The 22,366-nt window shown below is 38.0% G+C and overlaps 1 protein-coding gene and 4 non-coding genes across 5 annotated transcripts; 4 read left to right on the top strand and 1 right to left on the bottom strand.

Annotated features, from left to right (window-relative positions):
* The first annotated feature begins 3,517 nt into the window (after positions 1 to 3,517).
* On the top strand, positions 3,518 to 3,642 carry TRNAL-CAA (transfer RNA leucine (anticodon CAA)). The gene is made up of 2 exons: positions 3,518 to 3,555; positions 3,597 to 3,642. It is a non-coding gene; the product is annotated as a tRNA-Leu (tRNA).
* A 269-nt stretch (positions 3,643 to 3,911) lies between these two features.
* On the top strand, positions 3,912 to 4,036 carry TRNAL-CAA (transfer RNA leucine (anticodon CAA)). The gene is made up of 2 exons: positions 3,912 to 3,949; positions 3,991 to 4,036. It is a non-coding gene; the product is annotated as a tRNA-Leu (tRNA).
* A 297-nt stretch (positions 4,037 to 4,333) lies between these two features.
* Positions 4,334 to 4,457, top strand: TRNAL-CAA (transfer RNA leucine (anticodon CAA)). The gene is made up of 2 exons: positions 4,334 to 4,371; positions 4,412 to 4,457. It is a non-coding gene; the product is annotated as a tRNA-Leu (tRNA).
* Positions 4,458 to 4,745: 288 nt separating this feature from the next.
* On the top strand, positions 4,746 to 4,869 carry TRNAL-CAA (transfer RNA leucine (anticodon CAA)). Its single transcript has 2 exons — positions 4,746 to 4,783; positions 4,824 to 4,869. It is a non-coding gene; the product is annotated as a tRNA-Leu (tRNA).
* A 4,919-nt stretch (positions 4,870 to 9,788) lies between these two features.
* LOC129279831 (serine/threonine-protein kinase MARK2-like) lies at positions 9,789 to 21,809 on the bottom strand. Its single transcript, XM_064112155.1, has 13 exons — positions 21,617 to 21,809; positions 20,523 to 20,652; positions 19,953 to 20,095; positions 19,286 to 19,440; positions 18,726 to 18,972; positions 16,637 to 16,706; positions 16,329 to 16,403; positions 16,147 to 16,180; positions 14,635 to 15,878; positions 13,976 to 14,190; positions 12,414 to 12,567; positions 11,521 to 11,777; positions 9,789 to 11,039 (listed from the first exon to the last, which is right to left on the bottom strand). The coding sequence occupies exons 1-11, from the start codon at positions 21,807 to 21,809 to the stop codon at positions 12,551 to 12,553; spliced, it is 2,523 nt and encodes an 840-aa protein (XP_063968225.1). The 3' UTR covers positions 9,789 to 11,039; positions 11,521 to 11,777; positions 12,414 to 12,550.
* Positions 21,810 to 22,366: the final 557 nt, after the last annotated feature.

Here is a 22,366-nt window from a genome sequence, read left to right as displayed (position 1 = left end):
CAAGAAATAATTCCACGCATATTGGCTTTGCAAATACATAGTGAATGTGAACTTATCAGCTTGTATTTCTACATGTGAACATGTAACCCAAAATATGTTTTCTATTTTTCTATTATCTTGGGATTCGGATGATGGAATATTGGAAATAATTTTTTTTGCAATTATTAAACATCGATTCCACGAAATAAATTTCTTTTGGAGTGTTGTATTGTGAAACTTCCCACTGCAAACCATGAGGCAGTCACATGTAGAAATTTCTCTTCACATGCTTAACGAAATTAAAAAGTTGATAGACTTCTATGCCGTCCAGTTTTTCTTCCCATTCTTTATTTCAATCCACGGCAGCCCGGTCGTGTTTCCTTTTCTGCTTTTCTACCTTCATTTTCCGTCTATGTTTGCAATTTTGTCATATTTTGATTTATTTCCCTTTCTTACTAATCATGCTAATGAATTAGAAGTTCGGAATGATTTGTTCTTTCTCACACGTAGGTACCTCTTCCCTTCATTTTCCCGCTTTCCTTCTGTTTTCCATTATTCATATTTTTTAGGTTTCTTTTCCCTTTTTCCCGTTCTCTCTCCTTTCCCCTTCTCTTTCCCCTTTCCTTTATTTCCTTTTTTCTCCCTTTTTTTCTTTTTCCTGTTTTTCCGCAAGGGGGAGGGGTAGGCTGCCCCCTGTCCCCCCGCCTGTTACGCCACCGCGAGATATGGGACAAATAAATTATCGTGATCATGAAAACAGGAAATTTTTCACTTATAACAATTACCTGATTAAATGATCGATTTATCAAACACTCGATGCACTAGGTCCGCCCATTAAAGCAGCGGGGTGATCATATCGCATTTACCACTTTTCCTCGTCTTCATGTCTATTTCAATAATTTGGTTTTATGAAAATATACAACAAACACATTTTTTTATATTAAAAGCGTCGTAAAATAAGAATATTATGTTTTGTTCATTATGAGATGATACACTAAGCTAAGCTCCCATACAATATGGTCTTATATATACTTACTTCCCAAGCTAAACTACTTTTATAAACTTTTTATTCAATTGCCTTCTTCTCACTTTGATATGAAAATGCACCCCTATATTGGAGGAGTGGTACATCCCACTCTCCCTGCACATCGAAAATATTTGTTCTTCGTTCACACCCCCGTTTTCTAATTATTTGAAGCAAGAAAGCTCCATGGTCGACTGAGAGGAATCTATCGGAAGGCGGAAGCCTGGTGTACTTGCATGGATTCATTACCCAACACCGAGCAATCACGACTGGAATAGTTATTTTCTATTCTCAAGTTTAAACATTTTACGTACACCCAACTTTATTTCTGCTCAAAGAATCATTTCAATCGGCTCTCATTGGGTTGAATCATTTTGTTCGTAGTAGAGACCATCTTTGATATTTTATTTCTTCGTTTGAAAGGTATGTATAAAACGTGCTTAATTATTACTGCTTGACATGTGCTCTTTGGTGATTATGTAATTAAGACGATTTGTTTCTGTTTCAAGTCAGTACCGCTCGACAATGTATGACTGTGTCCATGCATGAGCAATCATCATCATTATCACCATTACCATCATAATTATCATCATCATCCTCACCATCATCCTCATCATCATCATCATCATCATCAGTATTATCACCACCACCACCACAAATATCATCATCATGCAATATTTTGTTTTCAAACTTTTTATCTTCCTGATCTTGCTGATTATCATGATCGACCCCGTATGAAGCCCACCTGTCTCTAGTTTGCCATCTCCTCGCAATTATATGATCACTGTAACCTTACTTCCATTCACATCTCCTGCACATCATAATCAATCAGTCAATAATCAATCATAATCGCCATCACATCTGACGTTTACTTTTGCTTCAACCTTTCTATCTGGCTACGAAACGCATTTCGTATAATTATTTTAGAGATGCTGGACAGACAACATCCCCTACTTCATGTACTGAGCTATAAACATGATAAACCGACATACTCATGGAATGCTATGCTACTGGAGAAACAAACTAGTTTGGCAAATGATTGAACGTTGTACCAGAAGCCCTGCAACAAGGAATCGTTTTTAGCCTTTACAAAATACTAGAGCTTCATATGTATATTATATATATTACGAGCCTTCCAGATCTTGACGAGATCTCATGTGGGTGTGGGGGCGGGTAGGAGAGTGTAATCTAGTCACTGAATTCATTCACATTATTGTCAGAAGTTAAAGCTTTTCGTTCATTTTAGCAAAATTTCATGCGCAATGCATTTTTATTTAAAATCTATAATCTATAATCACATATCACTGACAAAGGTTCTGTTTTCATTTGTAATCATCGCACAAGTGGGTCTATTTTCCATTTTGAGTTTGAATAGCAATATGCCAGTCAAAAGTAGCTTCAACTAATATGTTATCATAATTATACATTAACTTTTCTTCAAGAACTTCGATGATTTTGAACCAATCCTATATGTGAGTGATTTCTTAATGATTTCCAAGGAATGTTCAAATTACAGAACAACCAAGTCACAATTACTACAACCCTTTACAATTTTTTGTTACGCATATCTAACATTAAAACTATTTTCTCTACGCATATTATACCGGTGATGGGAGTACCACAACTTGTTACAGCCGAAAACGATTTTATCGCCCCCTTCAACCTTGCGATCGAAGATTGAAAATATCGACCTTTGTGGGAGTGACAAAAGAAAACAATAGGATGAAAGAACACCAGGGCTTAGCGATCGATAGCAGTGGGCATTGCCTTGTTAACCATATATGATTGAAGGTATTGAATCTTTTGTTGTTGATGCTGTTTGCAAGTATTGGTTGTCTGTTAGCCTTAGGCTATGCTGGAGGTTGGGGGTATAGACAAACAAACCACAATGGCTCTCCATCTATGAACCAATTCGGGTTGGATGCTGTTTTTATGACAATATTTCTAACCCGTGGGCTTCAAGTTTATGCATAACAAATTATAGTGTATACACTGACATAGCACCGCACCTGGCTCATTGTATGTACATATCACATTCAAACTGCTTTTATTTTTCTGTGAAAACCCCCTTTTCGGTCTCGATACATTTATTTATTAAAAAGACGCTCGCCGTCATAAGTTACGATGATCATATATCGGACTCGCCCATTCCGAGATCCTATCATCCCCTCTCGTGTTGATAACAATAGTATGGACGCCATTTGAACATTCAAGAAGGACATGCACTAAGTGCTAATGGGAAATTGATCTTATCAAAACGAAACCCATACTGCATACTTGACACATGAGGCCGATGTGAGGATAGACTATGCATACTTTGGAAGGCTTAATACAATGTAATCGCAAGAAGTAACAATCATTTTAAAGGAATTCATAATCTAGATAAAATGTAACAGTACATGCAACATCCTTAAAATCTTCCTAACGAAATGAAATTAAAAATCTTGTTCTCTTCGACCGAGATCATATGGTATGCCTGTATTTATTGTTATTCTCTAATGAGAAGGATGTGTCGTCAGGATGGCCGAGCGGTCTAAGGCGCCAGACTCAAGGTTCAATACCTTGTCTCGTGTAACGAGACTGATGATGAGTGTTCTGGTCTCCGAATGGAGGCGTGGGTTCGAATCCCACTTCTGACAAAATCTTTTTTTAAACTCTAAATCATTGCTATTGTTATTATTATTATTATTATCATTATTTTATTATTATTATTATCATTAATCATTGGAAAGGAAAGGAAATTCATAATCTAGATAAAATGTAACAGTACATGCAACATCCCTGAAATCTTCCGAACGAAATGAGATTTAAAAAATCTTGTTCTATTCGCCCGAGATCGTATGGTATGCCCATGTAGCTCCATGGTATGGCCGTATTTATTGTTATTCTCTAAAGAGGTGGACGTGTTGTCAGGATGGCCGAGCGGTCTAAGGCGCCAGACTCAAGGTTCAATACCTTATCTCGTGTAACGAGACTGATGATGAGTGTTCTGGTCTCCGAATGGAGGCGTGGGTTCGAATCCCACTTCTGACAAAATCTTTTTTTAAACTCTAAATCATTGCTATTGTTTTATTATTATTATTATCATTATTATTATATTTTTTGTTATTATCATTATTTTATTATTATTATTATTATCATTATTATTGGAAAGGAAAGGAAATTCATAATCTAGATAAAATGTAACAGTACATGTGCAACATCCTTAAAATCTTCCGAACGAAATTAGATTAAAAATCTTGAACTCTTCGACTGAGATCGTATGGTATGCCCATGTAGCTCCATGGTATGGCCGAATTTATTGTTATTCCCTAATGAGGTGGATGTGATGTCAGGATGGCCGAGCGGTCTAAGGCGCCAGACTCAAGGTCAATACCTTGTCTCGTGTAACGAGACTGATGATGGGTGTTCTGGTGTCCGAATGGAGGCGTGGGTTCGAATCCCACTTCTGACAAAATCTTTTTTTAAACTCTAAATCATTGCTATTGTTTTATTATTATTATTATTATATTTTTTGTTATTATCATTATTTTATTATTATTATTATTATCATTATTATTGGAAAGGAAAGGAAATTCATAATCTAGATAAAATGTAACAGTACATATGCAACATCCTTAAAATCTTCCGAACGAAATTAGATTAAAAATCTTGAACTCTTCGACTGAGATCGTATGGTATGCCCATGTAGCTCCATGGTATGGCCGAATTTATTGTTATTCCCTAATGAGGTGGATGTGATGTCAGGATGGCCGAGCGGTCTAAGGCGCCAGACTCAAGGTCAATACCTTATCTCGTGTAACGAGACTATTGATGGGTGTTCTGGTCTCCGAATGGAGGCGTGGGTTCGAATCCCACTTCTGACAAAATCTTCTTTTTTTTTAACTGTAAATTATTGTTATTGTTGTTATTTTTATTATTTCATTATGTTTGTTATTGTTATCTTCACTGTTATTATAAATATTATCATTATTATCATTATCATCATCGTCTTCACCATCATCACCATCACCAGCATTATTATTACAATTATTATCATTATTGTTGTTGCTATTATGAATGTGACGAGACCACTTGAATGACGAACATTTCATAGATCCACTCAAAATTGCTAGATTATATACCTTCCAGACCTAATGGTCCTGATGGAAAGGAGAGTGTTACACAGTGTGGACGTTGTGGACGTTGTGAACTGTGTGAAGATGTGATCCGTACTCTTCATACTTATTGTGGAGCGTTGTGGCCCAGTGGATTAGTCTTCTGACTTTGAAACAGAGGGTCGTGGGTTCGAATCCCAGCCATGGCGTAATTTCCTTCAGCAAGAAATGTATCCACATTGAGCTGCACTCAACCCAGGTGAGGTGAATGGGTACCTGGCAGGATTAATTCATTGAATGCACTGATAGCTGAAAGGCAGCTCGAGCTAAAGCCGGGGTAATAATAATAATGAACAATGCGCCTCGGAATAGATTGTTTGTAGGTTGATGGCGCTATATAAATGCCTATTATTATTATTATTATTATTGTTGTTGTTGTTGTTGCTGTGTGTTCAGTAGAAGACTGCATGAATCATAAATGTTATATTACATTACATAGTTTTATTTGTTTTGTCTGTTTAGGTCTTCTCCGAAGATCGCGTCGGCTCATCAACATCAATTAAGACTTGGCGTGGAGCCTGTCCGGAAGCAGGAAGAAAAAAATGACGTTGTGACGTCACTGAGGCAGCACTAGTTTTCACATTCGATCAGGAGAGCTAGCTAGGATTCTTGCCACAGTTACCCAGACAGGGGTTACTTTCTCAACGTTTCTTGATTCACCAATGAGGTTGGAAGTTGGAACCAATGGAGTGACCATAGTCACGACAATCTAAGGGAACTCTGGGAAATGGTATGTTACAAACTCGAGTCATGCGGTGCGGACAGGACATTTATGTGATTCTAAGCATTCTAAGGGTAGTTTAGGCTGACAAATACGCAAGAGCCGAGTGCTGGTCCAACATAGACTAATTCGACAATTATCCATTTCTGTTCAGTCCTTGGAAAGGCATAGCCCAGGAATGTGAAACCAGGATTGTCAATATATCGACAAATATCAGCTTGCAATTTTCCATCCACTTAAGCGTTTTGGAAGCTACCTCAACAATCATGACCTTTCACGGGGTTTGCCCGACTTTTGATATCGAAACAGGCGAGCGACACGCCACCACTGACCTACCTACTCGACGTTTCAAGTTCACAGGTGCCAAAACGAACAATGTCAGCGACAACGAAGTCACACAAAACGGTGACCACCAAGCGAAACAGAAGCCAAAGACCGCTCTTCTGAGTGATGATGATCTTGGCATCTCAACGTCGTCGTTTAAACCGAGATTCCCGGTCGCCGGCACAGACAGCAAGGTTTCACCGTCGAAGTCATCATCCAACTCGAAGTCATTTGGAAGCGTTCAACTGAGTGAGGTTGATGGGCTTCCTACTACTCGACTTGGAAGAGATGGTAAATTCTTGGGTAACTACTCACACAATTTCAGGAGTGATGAGGCGAAGAAAGATTGGTGGTCACCTAAATGAATACAAGCACATGAACCAATTAAAAGTCATGACTTGCCTCTATAAGGATCTATAAAGAAATATCTAAAGCATTGAAGTGGTAGACAGTCAATCTGGAATAAAGTACAATAAATTATTCCTGATCGGTGATAACGATTTGGCATTTTGGGTGTTGCATCGTCCACGCCTCCGATAACCATTCCACAATGACTTTCCTATATGTTCTGATGATTATTTGGGTATGCCCTTGTGTCACATTATTTGATAAATGTACACTGCAAAAACGCTGGTGTTGATTTGACACCAGCCTGGTATCTATATCGGTCCACACCAGAGAAGCGTTGAAACACCAGTGAAGAATCAAACCGATATTGGTTTAACACTAATTGGGGCTGCTTAAATGCCAAATTGGTGTTTGCCTAACGCCAAACCGGTATTGTTTCAACACTCTAGTGTGGACCGATTTAGATACCAAGGGGCCGTTTCATAAAGCTGTTCGTAAGTTAAGAGCAACTTTAAGAGGGACTGGTGAACCTTTCTTATGCGCTTAACCATCGCCAATGAATAGACCCTTTACCACGAGAAAGGATCACCAGTCGTTCTTAAAGTCGCTCTTAACTTACGAACAGCTTTATGAAACACCCACCTGGCTGGTTTTAAATTAACACCGGCGTTTTTGCAATGTAACACTTTTGAAGAGGGCCGAAGTGGTATATCTCGCACTTTCCGCCCTTGAACATGTTTAGCATACAGAGTGGGTTCAAGAACAGATAAAATGAATTTTCACATGCCATTCATGACAAAGAACAACCAAGAAGTCTTTGTCGAAAATTGATGAATCATAACAGCAATTTCGTCCTTGCCTTTGGACAAACGACATATTTGCATTTTATCGTCAGCTCCGAAACTTTTGACGAAACTGCCGTTCCGGTTCACCAATAATTTACGACATAGACCTCCCAGTTGCCCATTGTCATTCGGCGGGCATTTTCAATACATTTATGGTGTTCTTGAATCCGTCGTTCATAGCAGAGAGAAAAACCCCTATTCGGGACCACTAGACATTGTATTGGGGGATAATCATTATTTAAATATATTTAAAGTTCTTGCCATTGTTTTACTTGATTTACTGTATTTCAATGTTTTGTATTTTGTTGTCTTATATGAATGATTGCCTTCATTTCTATTTATGTCATGGAATACCTTCATTTCTGTTGTCATGGCAACCGTATGTTCGGGCGGTGACGCGACATTTGCTCCTGCAACAATAATGCCCCGGGCTTAATTTCGTCTAAGATGTAGGGTTAGGTTTAGGGTTGCAATAGGGTTTTATGGTAGGTTTAAAGAGTTAGGTTTAGGGTAAGGTATGTAACCCAGAGTTGAAGTTGGTCATTCGATTAGTGTGTGGAATTTAGAGCGGAGCAATTGTCGCCGAAGTAAATGTCATGGACAGGGGCGGCGGAATGTATTTTCGTTTGGGGGGGGGGGGGGTCAAAGCCGAAAAGGGCACTTATATTCCAAAAAGGGCATTTTGGTGCAAACGGATATTTTCACCATGAGATTATCATATGTGTGAAGAAGTTGTGTGTTTTATAGTAATTAAGTTGAGCAAAGCTTTTTTTGAAGAAATTTCTGATTGATAAAATATATATTTCGGTTTTATTTTTCGTGAGCGAGCGGTTTGGAAAAAAATTCAAATCTGAAGTTGTAAAACTTGCGAGCGCGAATCACGAGCTCAAACTGTTGGAAATCTCATGTAGGACATGAAAAGTAAACATTCCGAGCAGTTTATGTATAATCATGAAAAAAGGGATGTGAATCTAACTAAAGAAATAACGCGAGCGCGAAGCGCGAGCTGAATTTTTAATATACTGACCAGAAAAGGAACCTCTTAAAACTGCACTTAGTGATTCATGAATAGGATACGGGCTACATATCTCACCAAACGAACAATGCGAGCGCGAAGCGCGAGCTGAAAATTTGTGATATTCTAACCAGAAAACTGGACATTCTAGGCATTTTATTCAACCAGGAACAGAATGATTACCTTAATAAACAATAGTCTATGCGAGCGCGAAACACGAGCCAAAAATGTGTGATATTCCAACCTGAAAATTTGACATTCAATGCATTTTCGTAACCATGGCCAGGACGAATACCTTATACTAAACAATAATTGATGCGAGCGCGAAGCCCGAGCAACAAATCTTGTGATCTTCTAACAAAAAATGTATTAATAATGTTTCACTTCAAAAAGGGTATTTCATTTCCCCCCCCCCCTCCGGTTCCGCCGCACCTGGACTCATGGAATCGTTTTGGGCATTTGGTGCTTTAGATGTAAATTGATGGAGGTCTTTCTAATCACAAAGAATTTATTTGAAATTATTATTTTGTTATTGCGTTATTATGTTCAATATTAAATTACGAGAAATCGTAAAGCAGTGAAGCCAAGTGATGCTGTTCTAAGAATAAGATCATAAAGAAATGAAGTCATGAAATGATGAGTCAGTTGCTTGTAGTTCATTCTCAATCAAGTTGGGAAAACATGATTTGAGCTGTGGTCAGTCAATAAAAACTATTTAAAAAAATAAAATAAAATAACACACATGCTCTAGTGAAAGTGGGTAAATGGAGCAAATTAATCATAAAATGATTTAAAGAGTAATTATTTTTCCATTTCCATTGTCATGGAATTGTAATTCACTCAATATTTTCGAAGGGTTTTGAAGGTTTTGGAATCAGGGATATTGGGGAAGACTCTTCAAAGATCATTTATTTGAAAGTAGGTCTACCGTTAGCAGACAACGGAATAATACAATTTTTTGTCTCATTCTTGAATACTTCAACTCTCCGAAATTCGAACATATCGCACTTGAACATTAAATGCAATGTATACAAAATGGCTAGATTAGATCAATCGGTCTTAATTTATTCATTATCAATGAGAGGCGGGTCAAGGCTCTAGGGGAGGGGGGAAATATGACATTTTCTGAGAGAGACTATAATAAGTGGGTAAAAAAACATAGGAGTTATAGCAAGGGGGGTTGTTTGAAATAATGACCTTGTTATTTGTTGTTTTGTTTTGCTTTTCAATATATTCACGACAGAAAACTCGCAAATATAGCGATGTTTAACTTTTTTTTCTTGTGTCTTGCATGTCAAACAAAGTTACGATAAAACAAAAACAAAAGATAAGCGACAACCATTTTATTTTATTTTTTCTTCATTTATTTACTTTTGTAGTTTTCTCATGTCGTACTTCATATCAATGTACGTGTTGTTTATTTCAGTGGTGTTTACAGAGTACTAATTGCATGATTTGGTTTTAGGCATTAACAGGCCTACAATGACAAATTCAGGCACGCCCAGATTATATTTTTCCTTTTTTTACCAATTTTTGAAGCCATTCTTCAAAACAAGAATAATTACTTACAACATGATCAACAACGGGGGCATATTTCATGAAGATTTCTGTCAGTGATTTTCACTGGCAAAGTTGCTATTAGCCAATCAGCTACATGGATTTCTAGTAGCTTGTAACATCTGTCGGTGAAAGTCCCTGACAATCTTCATGACACATTCCCCAGAAGCCATACATCAACATGGTCAAAAACTTGAAGAATACTCCTTTAACCGGATGAGTTTTTTTCTCTTTGCTCACCGACATGGTCAGATGGATGATGTGCTATCTTTCTTTACCTGATTTCTCAGTGATCCTTTACATGGTTTCAACATGATTACATTAAATCCACGCCCGTTCTACAACTCCAATTTTCCATGAATGTTCAAGAAGAAAACATAAGATAACTTGGGTTGCAAACTCTCTTGCTGTTCTCTTATGGTCTTGATCTTGCTACGAGAAAATCACTCACTTTCAATTTATCTCCGAGAGCTAACTTCATATAAAAGTGCCATCATAATCCACCCATGACTAGTCTCATCTTGTTTCCTTCGTTTCTCCTGTAATTGTTTTGTCTCATAATTCTATCAAAATGGCTCCAGGAAAAGAGAGAGGACATAGAAGCAAAGATAGAAAGAAAGAAAGAACGAACGAGAGAAAGAACGAAAGGAAAGAAGAACGAAGGAAGGAAAGAAAAAAAGAAAGAAAGAAAGAATGAAAGAAAGTAAGAAAGAAAGAAAGAAAGAAAGAAAAAAAAAGGAAGGAAAGAAAGAATGAAGGAAAGACAGAGAAATGAGACGGCAACCATAATGCTTTTCAATATATCCCCTAACTGTAAAGGTAACAGTTCCAGTATAGAACACGACATGATTTTCCAATGATTCAAAGTCTGCAAAATCACATTTTGGGGTACGGAAAAAAAAACCCGATAAAATATTCATTGCTGTGCGACCATGCGTGGACTGAATTCTGATGCCAAATCAGCAACCCATGCTTGCGTTCGTTGCTGGTTTCTTATATTCCGAACGTAAGTGGCTCCCTTCACCGTATCACTTATTTTCCTCTCCAGCCGGTACGTTGCGTCCCATTCCTTAATAAAATGATAATGATAACAAAATTTAGTTTATTATATTAAATCATATCAGTGTTGTCAGTTGAATTGATACGAATGATGAACGTATTCTTTATCTCTGATTTCTATCTCGCCCCTTAATTCAATTCAATTTTATAGACTCGAACAATAGGGCCGTCATGTACACTTATCATCAAATAGTATACTGTAATGTATTTGGAAATTGGGCCTTACAAAAACGGCAAAATAATACTAGCCACGATTGGCCCAAATTAATCAAAATTAATACATTAATTAATACATTAATACATCTTTAGATACAAAGAAGCAAAAATGTTTCTGCTACGATATTGTCTCCATTCTTTAACATAAACATACTTTTTCAGTCATAATTTCACAATGAAGAGTAACGTGGTTCCGAATATCTTCAATGAATCAACATGACCAATGTCATCCTAGCTGATGGAGCAAGGATTCACCAAAGCCATTCACTACCCACCTCAACATTCCCTGGTGTTGCGTCGCTCGCATCCGTGGCACTCATTGCGTTCCGCTTCGAGATACCCGTTGGCATGGTAACCCTTCCAGCTCTTAATGGAGAATCTGGCTGGTCGACGGGAGGAGGAGGAGCCGAAATGGAGGATGGCGGGGGTGGAGTAGGGAATGGATGGGAGGGCAGAGTCTCCATGATATTGAAGACGGTCTCCTTGGGAGAGTTCAGCCGGGGAACTGGGCTACTGTTTGGACGGATCATACCTGAGGAACAAAGAAGGGTGAGAGAGTGAGTTTAACGAGGGTGCTAATTGGAAGAAGAGAGAGAGAGAGTTGGGGCAGACAGGTGAGGGGTAACAGAGAAATATAAAGAATGTGAGAGTATGGTGAAAGATAAAAAGACATGGGAAGTTTAAAGACTCATATTAAGTCGCAGTTACGCAGTATAAATGTGGTTTTGAAATTTCCACATCATAGCACATTGGTGGTGCTGCTCGCACATTAATACCAAACCATTAGCCTCGAAAATGGAGGTATTTCCTTTCAGAAGCCCAAATTCGTCACATTGGTACCCGAATATCGACGTTTTGATAAATATTTTCACAATTTTCTCGATTAAAATATATATATATATATATCAACAAATTGAATGTTTTTTTTATTTGTATGTTTTATTGAATCACATAATCACTGTTGACAAAAATAACGAAAACAATAGTCAGAATAAAACAACAAATTGAATTTTGCTCCCGGGATGCAAATGATGACGTTTTGTTATTTTGTAAAATAATCTGTTTGAAGAATGCCCCATTTGTGGTACACCACATTACATTAAACAACATGACAAAATGTTTACACGACATGGTGTTTCAACTAATGTTAAAATCGAATAAGATTCACCCTTTTCTTTGCCGGTCTCTGTGCATATCTGTATCGGGATGAATCGTGTATACATCTCATAGGCAGGTGACCGTCTCTGGGCTTTGCGACGTTGATTGAAATGACGCTGAACGGACTTGACGATGTCTCCACCAGAATCATCCTGAATGCTCTTCTACTTGGAGAAATTAAGAAAAGAAGAAGGGGAGAGAGATTGGGGGAGATGTTATAAGGGAAGAAGAATTTTACAAAATTTGTCTTGTATGTCTTCAATCCATGCCCAATGTGTATGCCAAGTCTAACGAGCATTGGACGAAAACCGAGGTAGAATCATGGTTTATTGCGAGAGCCCATAATATTCATTCCGTTACTTTGGCAATGAAGCATCCAACATATTCGAAATACATGTCATCCGCATCTTCACTTCAAGCTCAATGTGTTTGCAAATTCTGGTGAGTACTGGATGAAAGCTGAGGAAGTGATTCGAACTGCGGTAAGGTTTCGCAACGGAATGAAGACCACATGACAGATCCCAAAAGGGTACAACCCATACGTTGATTCCTATATATTCTTTAAACTTTATTTTATTAACATCTATTCTGTACAATTCTAATTTCCCTCGTAGACGGTGACATCAGGGGTTTGCTATGCTGAGTGGATGACGATTTAATTCTGTATTTTTTTAAAATTTAATAAAAAGAAAGTAATTTCCCCTCCTTTTCAATGCATTTTTGGCCATTCAATGCTTGAGTAATAGCAAAATTCCCTCGAAGTTGTTAAAAGGGAAGTGATGATGTCAACGAAGCAATGTACATCTAAACACTATTATCATTTTCATTCAATGTTGCATTACAAGGAAGCGTTTCATGAAAGGACCTGTCGGACGTTTCATCTGACAAGTGCTTTTTTATCCAACAGTTACCATAGGAACTGTGCTCCTCGGCCAATCAAAATCAAGGAAAACTGTCAGATCTGATAACTTGTCAGACAACAAGTGTTGATGAAATGCTGCCCTGAACTCTCGATTCCCTTACCTTCTCTCGAATGGCTTCATTGACCAGACTATTCATGGCTTGCTCTGAAATATCCACAACTCGCCGTAGAGGGCTTGTGGATCTAGCGGCGGTAGCAGTAGCAGATCGCATGCGGTTAGGACTAGGAGATTGGCCTTCAAAATATTCATGCAGGTTAATGTAATAGTGAAAAAAAGAGGAAGAAACATGCGCAGATGAATAATGAAACAGAGTGAATGATGAGGGGAAGGTTGGGTATACGAGGGAGAAAATACAGAGGGAGGGGGGGGGGGGTGAAAAGGAACGATGAAGGGGGTAAATGAATATTGAAACAGAAATGTCAGAAAGGGAAGATTGGGAATGGAGGGATACAAAAAAGTGACAAGGCAGGCGGAAATTTGTAAAGGTAAAGGAATTGAGAGTCAATGGATGATGAAGAGAAAATAAATAAGATAGATTATGTGCATTGAATACTGAAAAGAAAAAAATTGCAACTACTATGCATGGTCGTGAAATGAATTATTAAACCAGGAAATCTACAATGGAATATTAATATCGGACTGTACTTACCTGTGAAGCTGCCGTTGTCATGCAAACCAAACTTTGGAACCCGGCAATACCGATGGCCGTCCTTGCCGCCCTGCATCATCCGATTGGCGCCGAATTTTTGGATGAATTTTGATGGTGCACCTTCTGCTGGGAGGACGTGGGCACTAACTCGAGCTGAGCGGTAACCACGGTACTGAATATTGGCGCTATGTCGGGGAGAATTATCAGGAGTTCGTCTGCAAGAACAAACGTATTTCAAATAGTAGACATAAAGTATAATGTGTTTTTTATTACTTCTACGACGAAAATATCACAGAGTCCCAATATTTCAAAGTTAAAAATTATAATGACAATGGGATAATTTAATCATTAAAAAAAGATTAACCTTGGATGGGGCTAATTCCCAGCTAAACATTATGATTATAGGTAGGGAAACCGATTCACAATAATGAAATTGCACTTATTTTGTTTGTGTCTGCTGAACCCATATAGACACAAAGAGACAAGCAAACCGTGACGGGTTTAACATGTCTAAAATGGCAAGAAAAGAAAATAAAGCCTCTGAGAAAGCAGTAACCCCCCTGCTTCCCGGCCAAGCAAGAGCACAAACATACACAGGATACGTGTCAATGAAGAAGCTAATGTTAGTTTCATATGACGAAATTATACAGGGCAATTACCTGATGGGTCGTTTTTGAAGAGCCTTTTGGGGGACCTCATCATACATTTTGAACTTCTGTCCTCTGACTTCTCGATCAGTCAGTTGAACCGTAGTCCTCCTACAGACCTGTTGCTCTGGTGACTTACAACTCACAGCTGTCGTGTCCTTTTTTCCTTTCTTCTTCTTTCCTTGGATATTTGCTTTCAAAGGAGAGCCATTCGTCGACACTCTCATGTAAGGACCCCCGTTGTCTTCAGAGCATCGTAAGAAATTACTCAGAATTGCGGCTGTTTCTTTCTTGCCATGTATTGAAGCGATCGAAGGATGGAGAAGAGAGCGTGGAGAAAGGACATGTAAAGATGATCCAGCGCTTGATGAATCCCCTGTAGACCTCTCCTTCTTTTTGGAACTTGAGATATATCTACATGAATCTTTCTTCGACGACAGCGGCGTCGGGGAAGTCACATCCTCACTATTAGCTGTACGTTCGTGAGATTCTTGCGCAGGCGGATACAGTTTTGTACTAAGCACGAGTTCGTTATCGGCGTCACGTGATCTTGGCATGCTGTAGGGCGTGGCCGCGGGTCTGCCATTTGGTGGTAATTGACCCTCTTGTAAGAATTCCCGATGGGCAACACAAAGCCGAACATCCTTTGCTTTGTCTTTACCCGGATCGGCTGATTTCGTGCGTGTCTCTGAAGCTTCATCATCTGTAGTTATTGGCGTCTCCTCGACGTGGTACCCATGGTAGTTGTGATTCTTTCCAGTGAAATTATTTGACATATCGACAACGTTCACCTCCCGTGCACCAGCAGTAGTCTCTCCATCTAAACAAGGATTCCTCTTCTCTTTCAGTGATTGCTTTTGCTCTTTCTGCAAGACATCATCCTTCTCTAGAGTCGATCCAAAGAACGAAACACGGACATTGGTAATTTGTTTAAACGTCTTCTGCATCTTTCCAGCTCCATCTCGTGGTTTTCCCCCATTTCTCACAGAACCCTTCGTCGGTGCCTTCGTCGGCGACCTTGCCCTTAGGTCTTTAGACTGGTTGTTGTCGTCCATGTCCACTTGGCTTGTAGACTGACTCTCGAAAGACGGGGTTGGTACAAGGATATGGATGGTTGATGCGTGTAGAAGATCAGTGTGTGCGTAGGTGTGTTCTTGGTCTGAGGTCGGCAGGTCCGTTCCAGGAGTATTTGCACGGTAGGAGGTCCTTGCCTTGACGCGGTTTGCAGTCGTGGCATTTCCAAGTGGGCGGGTTTTCTGCAAACAGGCACACATTACAAAACTGTTCAGACATCAAACCCTTTAGAAAATATGAATGTAACGAGGTAAATAAATTTTGTCGAGCAGGAAAATAAAGCTTTTAACACGTTTAAAGATAATATGAATTAAGATTTTAAAGCAGAAAGTCAGAATCAGGGAATCAAAACAACTTTGTATTGCTCTTAATTTCAAAAGAAGTGGAAGCATCCAAAGTCTTTGGACGAAATCAAAAAAATGGAGAAAAAAAAATGACGAAGGTTCTCACCTTCGCCCATAGTGGTGGTAAGTCACGTAGCAATCTGAAAAATAAAAAGAATTTGAGAAAAAAATAATTGAAGTATACTGCAAAAGACAATTAATACTATGAAATACAAGAGTGGATTTCATGGAAACTATTAAAGAAATAGAATTATCTCAAATTACAGAAACAATATTTAAACTATTTACCCAGTTCTTTCTGCCCAAGATGTTGGCTCCTGTTCAACAACGTCCAGTTCAAAATCTACTACCTTCTTATTTTTCCTAAAGATAAATTTAGAAAAAAAATTAACTTAAATTTGATTACCATTATTTGAATATTAAATTATCATGATAATGAAGGTGTTAACAAATTAAGTTTAATATGAAAATTTTTTAAAAAATGCAAAGAAATTTCCTAACAGGAACAGAAAGTGAAAAATTATTATCGCTAATGTTTTTAATTTCTAGTGAGAAAATTTTTAATTAAAGTCATGATTTGCAAAAATATTCCATACCTTTCAGGTGATTTTAAGCTAGGACGCACCATAGTGACGACAGAGGGCGTTCTTACACCTTCAATAGAATCTGCAAGAACAAAGTGAAAACAAGACAAAATGTGGTAAGTAATACAACAATTACGGTAATTGGGTGTCATATCTGACATGTTGGAGATGGGAATATTTTCATTCGGTACGAAGTAAGCAAATTAGAATGGAAGTTTGCAATTGATAAACAATATATTTTTTATTTGTGTGGTAGTAAAATGTGTTGATTTGAATGAGCTTTCCACTTGAGTGCCATTGATAAGTATTATAACGATCAAATGAGGAATAGTAGCACATGACAGATAGCTTTTTACAGGCAGCTGTTGAAGATTAAGAAGAGATAGTGGTATTGTAGGGGGTGATTTGCATGGGTGATATAGGTTGACGAAAATGACCTACAACAAGGAGTAGCGTGACGGCGATAATAGTTGACGTTAACGCGAGAATAGTGACTTTTGAGACGGAGAGAGTAATATCAGAGTGTACAAGAGGCGAAAGTATGATAAGAAACATCTAGGGATAGATGGTGACACAGAGATGAATATGTAAACGATAATTAGAGTGACTAAGATGAGATTAATGGACAAAGATAGTATTGCATAAAGAGGAATTATAGGCAAAGTTCTAGGAGATTTAATTGTAATTTGATAGTTTAACATATAGGACAATTGTGAGAATGCCACAGTCTGAACCGTAGGCGAAAGCTAGGGTGACAAAGATAGATTAAAGTTGAGAGCAGGGGTGACGAATATAATATTTAATGTGAGAGCTGGGGTGACGAAGGTGAGATTTTAGGTGATAGCTGGTGGTTACGAAAATGAAATTTTAGTTGATGGCTGGGGTGACGAAGATGGGATTTTAGCTGATAGCTGGGGTGACGAAGATGACATTTTAGTTGATAGCTGGGGTGACGAAGATGAGATTTTAGATGATAGCTGAGGTGACGAAGATGAGATTTTAGTTGATAGCTGAGGTGACGAAGATGAGATTTTAGTTGATAGCTGGGGTGACGAAGATGATATTTTAGTTGATAGCTGGGGGTGACGAGGAAGAGATTTTAGTTGGTAGCTGGGGTGACGAAGATGACATTTTAGTTGATAACTGGGGTGACGAAGATGAGATTTTAGTTGATAGCTGGGGTGACGAAGATGAGATTTTAGTTGATAGCTGGGGTGACGAAGATGAGATTTTAGTTGATAGCTGAGGGTGACGAAGATGACATTTTAGTCGATACCTGGGGTGATGAGGATGAGATTTTAGATGATAACTGAGGTGACGAAGATGAGATTTTAGATGATAGCTGAGGTGACGAAGATGAGATTTTAGGTGATAGCTGGGGTGACAAATATGATATTTTATTTGAAAGCTGAGGTGACAAAAGGGATTCTTACTGATAGCTGGAGTGACGAAAATGAGATTTTAGGTGATAGCTGGGGTGACGAAGATGGGATTTTAATTAAAAGATGGGGTGACGATGATGAGATTTATTTGATAGCTGGGGTGACGAACTTGAGGTTTAAAGTGAGAGATGAGATGACAAAGATTAGCCGGGGTGACAAAAATGAATATGCAGGTGATGAATTAGTAAAGTATATTTTGGGTGTCGGAGAGGAGTTCTGGGACCCGTTGCAGAAAGAGTTGCAATCAATCGCAACTCTAAAAATCACGCGCAACTTGATTTTCAACCAATCAACAGCGCGCATTTTGGACTTGCGATTGATTTTTTGGCTTGCGTTTAAACGCAACTCTTTCTGCAACGGGCCCCAGGTGATTGTGAGGTGATAAAAAACATTTTGATTTGATATATCTGGGTTGAAAGGATTTCTTTCTGGGTAAAGGTTTGGGTGACGAAACTGATGAGGTTATATTTTTTTCTTGGGGAGAAGGGGGAGGAGGAACAGTGATGACTTCGTAAATTATTTTTCAGGTGATTCACTTGAACATGAACGATAACATGCTGGTTCTAAATAATACTTTTGAAATAATTGTGAGTATGGCTAAGATGATCTGGGGAGGAGTATCAAGATACCTTGCGGAACAACTATCAACATCACATTACCTGTGTAAGCGCTACCGGGTCTGGTACTGGAGGCGTGACTACTCTCTCGTCTACCTGTTCTCGTCTGCACACTCTCAGATGGCGTTGGAGGTCTGGTATGATCGTCACTCCACAAACCTTGCTTGATCAAATGTTCCTCTAGGAGGATATTAAAGATGGCACTCACATCGTCTAGTTTGTTCTCTTGGACGACATCCTGGATCTTTTCCGGTTTGACTTTGAGACGTATAGCCATCTCCTCAATCACCTTACAATGTAGAGAAGATAGTAAACCCAAGTCAATGCATTCATTCAGCAGTGATCAAACCATCAAATATTCTTTACTGAAAACTCTAAGCCTCAGTCTACTAACATGTTAACTAATGGGATGGGGTAGACTAGTGTAGTTTGTTGTTATACAAATAATCCGTTCCAGAATAGCTACGTTTCTTGACCATGACATATGTTATTCATATTCCAAAACCTAGATTAAATACTATGGTGACAAGTTAATGAGCAAAATGGCACAATCTCCCCCATGCTCGGTAAGACTCTAGTTTCTGGAATAAAATTAATCCTACCTCTGCCCTCAACTTCAGGTCCTGGGCTGGGGCCTGGAACGGACAGAACGGTTCTTGGCCTTCACACGTGATCCAGGCGTGGTTTTCTATATCTAGAATTGGAAGTCGATCTTCAGGGACCGGCTCAATGCACCCATGCAGCATATCTTTGCAATCTGCAAACATGAAAAGAGTAGAAATAGTATGAATATGATTTTTTTCTTCTCTAGAATCTAATAGAACCCTAGATCTCTAGAACCAAAGTTTGAACCCACGAAAGCGTTTACTAATTGAACAGCGATCTTATCAAGTTTCGTAGTGAGGCAAGATATTAAGGGGGCTAGGTTTTTGACACGTCACGATTTTGAGGAATAGTGTGTGGGAACAAAAATAAATCTTATCAATTTATTAATTTGGAAAACGGTTAGTGTTGAAATTTTTATCTGATTATCGACTAGAATTCAGGGAAAATTTACTAAAATATTATGACGCTGAAAAGTACAATAGATCCCTCAGGCATTACATCACCGAAAATATGCTTCACATCTTGTCTAATCCTTGAAGTAAATCATGCCGATTTTATATTGGAGCCATTGAAGATCCGTGGTTGTGATGAAAAAAAATACACGTGTAGATTATCGTAGCCGGCAACAAAACAACCCAATCCTGAAATGACTCCCTTTCTTACCGTCAGTAAGGTGGGCCATCTCTTTATCATGAACTCCTTTCAAACCTTTCCTGATCTGAAGGAGTAGATATTGTCTTCTATTCTCAGAATGGGGCGTGGTGAAGGGAAGTTTACCCGTTACCATGGCAAACATGTTCACACCTCTGAAACAAAAGAACAAGCAATAAAATACATAATAATTCAATGAAAACATTACTGAACGTGTACTCGACTACTCGTTTACACCACATTGATGTGATTTTGATGTTACCTTAAATGGAATATGTATCCAGTTTTCATTGTTGCAGACTTCACTAACGTATTTCTGATTTATGTAACAAAAATACATATTTATTCATTTCCTATTCATGTTTGGAGATTGTAAAAATACATTTTACTTCCGTAACTGAAAAACATATTGTCATAAAATTACCGTCATTTCCAATAGCAATTATCAGTATGTAATTCCGTCAACCAAATGACAGTTTATTCGTCTAATTTGTGCCCTGTAATACAACTATGTTAGATATTAGAACATGATTTTTGACATTGAATATAAATAATTTTGAGAGGCTCTAAAGTTTCACTTACAAGCTCCATATATCGACTTCAGGACCGTAGTCTCTACCAGCAATATAAAGCTCAGGGGCGGCATACTCGGGCGACCCACAATGCGTCTTGAAGAGTTCATCGGGTCCGCACTGATTGCTAAGACCAAAATCTATGGCATGAGAGGGAGGGCGAGAGGGAGGGAGAGACAGCGAGAGAGAGAGAGAGAGAGAGGAGAAAGAGAAAGGGGAGGGGGACAGAAGGTGTAGAGGCAAGGGGTGGGGGAGGGGATAGGGGGAATGGGGGTCATTTTCAAAATTATAAGTGAAGCTCTACAATCATCTTCATGATAATAGTGTTTCATATGAATCTTGTCAAAGGATATTATACAATGTAATTCAATACACAATTTCAAAGGAAAATTTAAAAAATATCTTCTGAATTCATATTAGATTATCGTTTTTTCCCAAAGTAATGTAATTCAGAACTTAATATGTAAATGTGTTTATTAATTTCTCTTTGTATATATGTTTAATCGTTTTATGATTTCTGTATACAGTGTATACTGAATCATTTATTTTAATTATTATTTATTTATTTTTATTTGTTTATTTTTTATTCATTTTATATATATATATATATATATATATATATATATATATATATATATATATAATTATATTGTTTATTTCTTTATTTTATCTTATATTTTATTCATAAAATTTGCTTATAAAAGGGAGCCTTCACCCTACAAGCTCTGCTTTTTAGTTGGTCTCCTTCCCTTTCGATGTCATGGTATTATTGTATTATAAAAAATGATTTAAATGTTATATTTTGTAAATATGTATATTGAACTATCATTGTAAGTGTAAAAAGATTGAAAGAGAAAATAAATGAATTGAATTGAATTGAATTTATGATGTGGGGGGGGGGGGTGGTAGTATTCAAGGAGTCCCGTATTATACTCCATCCTGCTGGTTTACGCGCTCAAACTTTTTAACAATAAAAAAAACACAATAATGCACGAGAAGTGTTCATCGTTTTGAGAAAGCGTTTAAGGGACAATCATGTGGGTTCTTGTGCAGCTTGTAGAAGTAGTTGCAGTTTAACGTGACCTATACCAATCGTAATCTCACCTATTAATTTCACATTATCTCGTTTCTTGTCCATCATGATATTCTCCATCTTCAGATCTCTGAAAGAAAATAAAAGAAGACCAAATAATTTGTTAACTGGCCTATAATAAGGCATGGAAATACCGATGACTCCTATCCTGTCAACGGGAACAAAAATCCAAGCGTTGTTCTTACCCCTACCAATGTCCTTCATTGTATCGTTTATTATAGTTTTCTCCAGTCATCTAACACAACAATAAACAGTATATGAATAATTGTTATTGTTCATAATTTACACGAATATCCAGTTTCTGAAAGTGAAAACAACAAAGTCACCCGCCAATCCGAATATTTATAGACCCTAGGCTAAGCTAAGGTTTTGGTTGTGGTCAGGGGGCATAGGATATTTGTAGAAATTAGTATTGCAAAAACACCTCTTTTCATCAAGAAATGATACCGATGTTTGCGCAAGAAGTGCAACGATAGGGCAATTCCCCTCATAATGAAATGACATCAAGATCAGGATGATTGTGGTTAAATATCAAGAGTCACAGGGGAATAAAAACCCGTTAAAAACTCATATGATCAATAAAAAAATTGATATTTGTTGCTGAAATAGTACCCATGAAATATAGTCTAATCAAGCAGCTGGTCCGGATCGAAAGAGAAGTGAGGGGCACAAAGGGCATGTGCCCCCATCTTTGGCTCAAAGATTGGAGCCAATTTGCAAACTATAATTCCATATTTATTTCTCAATGTGAACCTTCCACT

This window comes from Lytechinus pictus, chromosome 17, assembly GCF_037042905.1.
Source record: "Lytechinus pictus isolate F3 Inbred chromosome 17, Lp3.0, whole genome shotgun sequence".
Lineage (NCBI taxonomy): Eukaryota > Metazoa > Echinodermata > Echinoidea > Temnopleuroida > Toxopneustidae > Lytechinus > Lytechinus pictus.
Note: the sequence above shows the minus strand (reverse complement) of the source record. Positions and strands in the feature narration are given on the sequence as shown.